The sequence below is a fragment of the Barbus barbus genome (genome assembly GCF_936440315.1).
Source record: "Barbus barbus genome assembly, chromosome: 7".
Lineage (NCBI taxonomy): Eukaryota > Metazoa > Chordata > Actinopteri > Cypriniformes > Cyprinidae > Barbus > Barbus barbus.
The window spans coordinates 10,825,855-10,832,578 of NC_136735.1; the positions used below are offsets into that span (position 1 = coordinate 10,825,855).

General features: G+C 39.0%; 1 protein-coding gene across 1 annotated transcript; it reads left to right on the forward strand.

Moving 5' to 3' along the window:
* Positions 1 to 239: 239 nt before the first annotated feature.
* On the forward strand, positions 240 to 6,364 carry LOC306872665 (small ribosomal subunit protein eS6-like). Its single transcript, XM_079421338.1, has 6 exons — positions 240 to 611; positions 1,091 to 1,222; positions 2,250 to 2,460; positions 3,462 to 3,608; positions 5,885 to 6,042; positions 6,224 to 6,364. Exons 1-6 carry the CDS (start codon positions 606 to 608, stop codon positions 6,317 to 6,319), a joined length of 750 nt encoding a protein of 249 aa, XP_079277464.1. The 5' UTR covers positions 240 to 605; the 3' UTR covers positions 6,320 to 6,364.
* The last annotated feature ends 360 nt before the right edge of the window (positions 6,365 to 6,724 follow it).

Consider the following 6,724-nt stretch of genomic DNA (forward strand, 5'->3'; position numbering starts at 1 on the left):
ACGATAACCTTGCACTAGCCAGTGTGTTAATATCACAACTAGAACAAAAGATACGCAAAATGTAAATAAAACTAATAAAACTGTTTGTGTGTGAAGTGTCTTCGCTCTACATGGTTGTTTCTGGCTGCTGTTGATATTAAATAATTGATATATAAGTTACTCATATCTTTACATCGACTGTGCATGTCATAAATCCTTGAATGCTGGAAATTCAAAAACTAGAACTTGAACATGAGTTCATAAGAGGAAATGAGAAAAAGTGTAAACAAACACAGCTGCTAGCTCGTAGAGATTCAATAAAAAAGATGATTTACGCAATGCTTATTAACGTGTATTTTGACTGGTAACCAAGTATTAAATTTAAAACATTGTGTTCGATATGAAAACCATAATTAAATTGAAAAGCATTACTATTACTTACGCAATAGAAATCAGCATATTATAGTGCTGTCGTGTAGTATTTATAGTTGTCAAGTGTACATAGGCGCCTGCTGTTTCAAACGACAGAACGTGTTCTCGCGATAACTTGGAAGTCTATGTGAGACTTCGAGTCGGATATCCGGTCTCTTTTCGGTGGTGGACTCCAGGCGAGAAAGTCCTCCATAATGAAGGTAGGAGGACCGAAAAAGCTATTTTATAAGATTATATTTCACAGTGTGCTGGAAATGTCGCGCAAGTTCCATTTTACAGTCTCAAAACAATCCGATGAGCTTCTGGTAATCCGGTTAGGCCCAAACCGAGTGAGGGATGGCTGTTGATTTGGTTCGGTTAGAAGGACAGCGGTGGAAGCGAGGCAACATGGCGGCGCCCGGAATAGACATGCAGTGAACACATTAGAGAAGTAGAAAACTCACGCGAGCTGAGGGAAACAAGTCAGATTAATCGCCATTGTTGTAACTTAAATTAAGAACGTAAGAAACGTTCTAGTAGACTTGTATTGAGTGTCAAACTGTCATCCGCTGCTGTAGCATTAGCGCTTGATTAGCTAGCAGAGACGTGTCAGGTGAAGACCTCAACAGTTTTGGCCAATAATCAGCCCCGGTTTGTGGGTCACTAATTATCTATCTTTTTTTTTTACTTGTCCAACTAGCTCAATATCTCGTTCCCCGCCACTGGCTGCCAAAAGCTGATAGAAGTTGATGATGAGCGCAAACTGAGGATCTTCTACGAGAAGCGCATGGCCACAGAGGTGGCTGCAGACTCTCTGGGTGATGAGTGGAAGGTAAGTAGTTGCAACTTGAATCGTGTGTATATTTCCAGTACTTTAATGTTTCATGTAAAGCAGAAAGGATTGACACTTCATTAAGTCTTGATTGCTCAGGTTCCCCTTTGACCAGTGCTTTCAGGTTAAGACTGTACATTTAACAAAAGATTGAAATGCACTAAAAGACTTAAAATCTAAATAGATTAATAAACACTTGGTATTTTCTTGCTAATTTGATTACAGTAGAAAACTAGGCATCTACACGACGGATCTCATACTTTCTAGTCATTCCAAATGCAACAAATTAACATGCCAAATGAGAACAATCAGCTAAATTTAATATACTATGCAATTTACTGTAAAATCTGTTGACTTGGACTGCCCAAAATCTGAAGAACTTCTGTAAACTAGCAAGGACTCAATGACAAAAGCGTGTTGTGTAGCGTATTCCATCATTAAAATCGATTCAAAACATGAAACCTGTTTAAAATCATCCAATGTAATGTCTGAAGCTATTGGTTGCCTAATGAGCCTTATTTTCTTTTATTTTTCTGGCACTTTTTAGCAAGTCCTTTTTGGCTGATTAGTAGCTTAAAAGGAGGGACAGTGGTGCCTAAAGCAAAAGTGGAGCTGCTATCCGGATAACAACCTGTTCATATTATTAGTGGCCGGTTGTATTGCATCGCTCTGTCAAACTTTCTTCAGTGCATTATTCAGAGAATTGTTCAGGACTTTTAGCCTTAAAATCATCTCAAAATATCAAATGTGTTTGACCTCTGACTAAATGGAATGATAGTCTGAAGCTCTGTGCTCTTCATACGCCATTGGGATTTCTGTGAAATTGGTGAATTCTGAATGCCCAGAATCTGCAACTGGTTCTTTCTTTTGGCAACTAGTCTTCTCTAGAGTGCAATTTGTGGCAAAAGTCTTGTGTGCTCCAGATTTAAGTGGACTTGACAACGGCAATGTTTACAGTGCTGCTGTTGTAACTTGAAAACTTCTTCAAACTGACATGAACACTGGCATAACTGTGTTTATGTTGTAGGGTTATGTTGTCCGCATCAGCGGAGGCAATGACAAACAGGGCTTCCCCATGAAGCAGGGTGTGCTGACCCATGGACGTGTGCGTCTCCTCCTCAGCAAGGGTCACTCCTGTTACCGCCCTCGCCGTACTGGTGAGCGTAAACGCAAGTCTGTCCGTGGCTGCATCGTTGACGCCAACCTCAGCGTTCTCAACTTGGTCATTGTCAGGAAGGGTGAGTATAGTTGAAAGTTACGGTTTAATAGGAGGCTGTACGCGGCTGTGGATCCACTTTGACACTGAATTGAACACAAATGTAAACAAGGCTGTGAGGGATAGATCTACAATCTACTGTATAACGGTGCTAGAATACAATAGAAGATATTTAGCAAGATGGTGGTTACCAAACAGTTTCTGGTCCCAATGACACTTATTGTATGATCAAAAGATATAATTGAAGTCAATGGGATCCAAAACTGAGATGAGTAATGGCAGAATTGTCATTTTAAGAACCATTTCTTTAATAATGCAAATGGATTCATAGATGGCACACAAATAGACCCTTTCTGGTTGAATGGTAACCTCAAAGGGGTGGACAGTGTGGCGCCTATAGCAACAGTGGAGCTGCTAACGGATAACAACCTGGTCGTGTTTTTAGTGGCTGGTTGTACTGCATTGCTCTGCCAAAATTATTGCTTTGCATATTGTTTGTGAGTGGGAGCAGGGACTTCATAGAAACCATGAAGCCGGTAGAGATGTAATGGTATGAAAATTTCTTAATCAGGAATATAGTGACCAAAATTATCACGGTTATCAGTATTATCACAGTGTTGTTAAAATGTGCTGGAAATGTTCAAAAAGTATTGACACACAAATCGTTTCTTCGGAGATACATTCATATATTCATTTGTATAATTCCCTTAGCACTTTTTTAAAACCTCCCAGCTTTCTGCCATGTTTTCACAGAAACCATGGCAACTAACTCTTAACTAAAACTACTCCATGCGCAAGTGTGACTGTTACTTAAAACTTTATCCAGGTTCTCAATCACGGTAATCGAATACGATTTTAATGATGATTAAAATATGAAAAGGTAATACTAACCGTGGGGAATTTTAGCTTGATTTATCATCAAACCGGTAATCGTTCCATCCCTAGAATCCGGTATCTTGTCCAACACCACAAGAGACCTGTTCCACAGCATCTGTTTGACAAATTTTCCCCTCTTTCCTTCAGGTGAGAAGGACATTCCTGGGCTGACTGATAGCACTGTCCCCCGCCGCCTGGGACCCAAGAGGGCTAGCAGGATCCGTAAGCTCTTCAACCTGTCCAAAGAGGATGATGTCAGGCAGTATGTGGTCAGGAGACCCCTCACTAAAGAAGGTATGACTGCTTATGCTCAGTATTTCTCATGATGTGTTGAAAATATTTCATCATGAGACAGAGCCTACTATCTTGAATATTACAGGGTTTCCGCGGGGTCTTAAATTTAGTTGTATCAAATTTAAGGCCTTAAGTCTTAAGTTTGTGTATGTTGAAATTAAGGGTTAACTGGATTAATTGATGAAGATTATTTTTATTTATGAATTATACGTGGAGAGTATGAGTTGTTGTTGAATGATGGGCATAATTATGGAAAGTATATGAAGTACTTGGGTTTTAAACTATAATATTTACCTGTCAATGGAATGGTCCTAGAATGGGGAGGAGCCTGTCTTATAAAAGGGGGACTGGAGTTAAAGAGGGCACTTGTTTTACCAAGTCGTAACGAGAGGGCAATAGCGGTGCCTCAAGCGAACCACCCCACCAACCTTGTATATTGTGGATACGTGTTACCTGTATATACAGATATTGGATTTTTCCTGTTTATTTTCCTCTTTTGTTGTTTCTTTGTTACTTTTGGGTTTTTCTTTATTATGCACCCGTAAATACTTCACTGAGGACTGTACATTTTTGGCACTGTAAATAAACTACACTGTGCACAAAAGTGCTGTTGCGGGTGAGCCATCATTTTTTTAACATCTTTACGGACACTTATTACGTCCCCCAAGCGAGCTGGTGGTGCTCGCTTTACCACAATTCCTGAATGAATCAACCTTTTAAATGATTTGGTTCAATCGCAATGACTCCCTTATTAACGCTGACTTACTGCCACCTATTGGCCGTTTTAATTTCACATTTAAAGTATCTTCAATTTTTTTTAAATTTCAAAAATCAGTTTTCAACGTTTTATGTTTCAAATATCAAAACATTATTAATGCATTTGTAACTGCAGGCTAGCATTCTATGTCCTTCCGAGCTGCATTAAAGTGTGTAAATGCATCTAAATGTCACTTCATATGCATTGCAAATTTTGTCGATACTGATTTCATTTGCTTGGTAACAACCCAAATGCAAGAATTTGACTCAAAAGATGATGCACCCTTTTAGAAAAAAGGTAAAAATGCCCATAAAACTTGTTGGAAAAGACTCATTTCTATCACTGCTGTGAACAGACCACACAGATTATGAAGAATATCAAAACAATTCAGGAGTCCGCTGTTCATGGTAATCTTTAAGATACCAGCACAATAACACATTCAGCAAAATATCGTCTAATTATTGTTATCGATAAAATCCCAGAAAATATCAAGATGTCATTGTTTGCCAATTTCGCACGCCCCCAATTCATGTTATTTATTTATTGATGATAATTGTTAAAATCAATATTAATACTTTTGACTTATCCATTTTCTTAAAAATGGTGTAAAGGCTGAAATGTAAAGTTTATCATTTTACAAAACTGTTTTTGTGAAAATTATATAGTATCTTGTAAATGTATGCTTTTTACAGTCATTTTACAGTTTAATATGGTACTATAGACATTGCCCTACCCTATATGGTATTCATTTTATTTGTGCAGGTCTTAAAGTCTTAAATTTGAGCTTAAAATCCTGCAGAAACCCTGATAATAAGTCAATAGGTTTGTTATTGGTTGCTTAAAGAGCTGTATTTTTTTTTATTTAAAAAATATCCATGAAAGGTATGCATTATTTTCGAGGCACACCTGCAGGCCCTTTTTGGCAGATCAAACGCTTAAAGGGGGGAAATTGCAGTCTGAAGCTATTGGTTGCCTAGTGAGCCTTATTTTTGTGGTACTTTTTAGCAAGTCCTTTTTGGCTGATCAGTAGCTTAAACAGTGGAGCTGCTAACTGGATAACAACCCCATTCATATTATTAGTGGCTGGTTGTACTGAATTGCTGTCAAACTTTCTGCAGTGCATTGTTAACAGAACTAGGATAGGGTCTTCATACAGATGTTCTGTTGGGTTTGCATTCATTTAAAAGTTGTCCATATTCATTTGAATTAACTTTTAGTGATACTGCAGTTTCTATATATAAATAAAACCTGGAGGGAAAACGTTCTAGAGTGATGCTTTGTTTGGAAATACAGGCTTTTTAGATTTGTTGTACATAAATTATTCGGTCCCTCGCATGCTTTCCAGCCAAATCTTGCGGTGCTTATATTTTGCTATTTGTGCTGTCACAAGTGGCTTCTCACCTTGTATTCAGTGAATCATTTCACTTGGATTTGATTCCCTGCATCTAATTTATTACTAAATTTATGGACCAGAAGGGTTTTAAATGTATCCAGAGACTAAACATGATCTTTCTGACAGGTAAGAAGCCCAGGTCTAAGGCCCCTAAGATTCAGCGCCTGGTTACACCCCGTGTGCTACAGCACAAGCGCAGACGCATTGCTCTCAAGAGGCAGCGCACACTGAAGAACAAGGAGGAGGCCGCAGACTACACCAAACTGCTGGCCAAGAGGATGAAGGTACGTGGCTGTTAAGTGATGATTCTAAATGGTGTCTTCATACAATTTAACTTGGCTATGTGTATGCATAAAGTTTTGTTGACTTCTGAAAAAGAAATGCCTCAATTGAATTGTTATTACTGAAAAAGCACACGTTGTGTAAATTGTTGTAAAAGCTCAATATCAATGTTATTTTTTATAGGAGGCCAAAGAAAAACGTCAAGAACAGATTGCTAAGAGACGCCGTCTCTCCTCTCTGAGAGCCTCCACATCCAAGTCAGAGTCAAGCCAGAAGTGAGACATGTGCCTCACAAATAAAACATGATTTTTGGAAAGTTCTAAATGGTGTCTTGTTTTTTCATTACCCTGGAAGGTGGTGTTTGTAACAAGTTGAATTTTGTTAGTCTGTTTATTTTGGCCATTCTGCATCTAGAATGGGCAGAGAGAGAAATTGCAAGCACGTAGACAGTAGTGTGTTCGACCAAAGTCCCTTTCTCTATTTGACTTGAAGCAGCAGAGAGCAGACGGCTCCGCACGCTTTCGAATCGCTCTCGTGGTACTTTGATGTTAAACGCCGATCGGTCTGCGCGCGAGTAGCATCTGCCTGCAAAACCGGAGGCTGCATTTTCAGGAACGCAGTCCTAAGACCGCATTTCTAGGACCCTGGGTTTTTAGTGACAACGCCACCTACCGAATTACAGGA

Bases quoted from the DNA above. Each gene is read 5' to 3' on its own strand.
- LOC306872665 (XM_079421338.1), top strand. The intron at 1,223-2,249 runs GTAAGTAGTTGC...TTTATGTTGTAG, and splicing joins CTCTGGGTGATGAGTGGAAG to GGTTATGTTGTCCGCATCAG. The intron at 6,043-6,223 runs GTACGTGGCTGT...TATTTTTTATAG, and splicing joins TGCTGGCCAAGAGGATGAAG to GAGGCCAAAGAAAAACGTCA.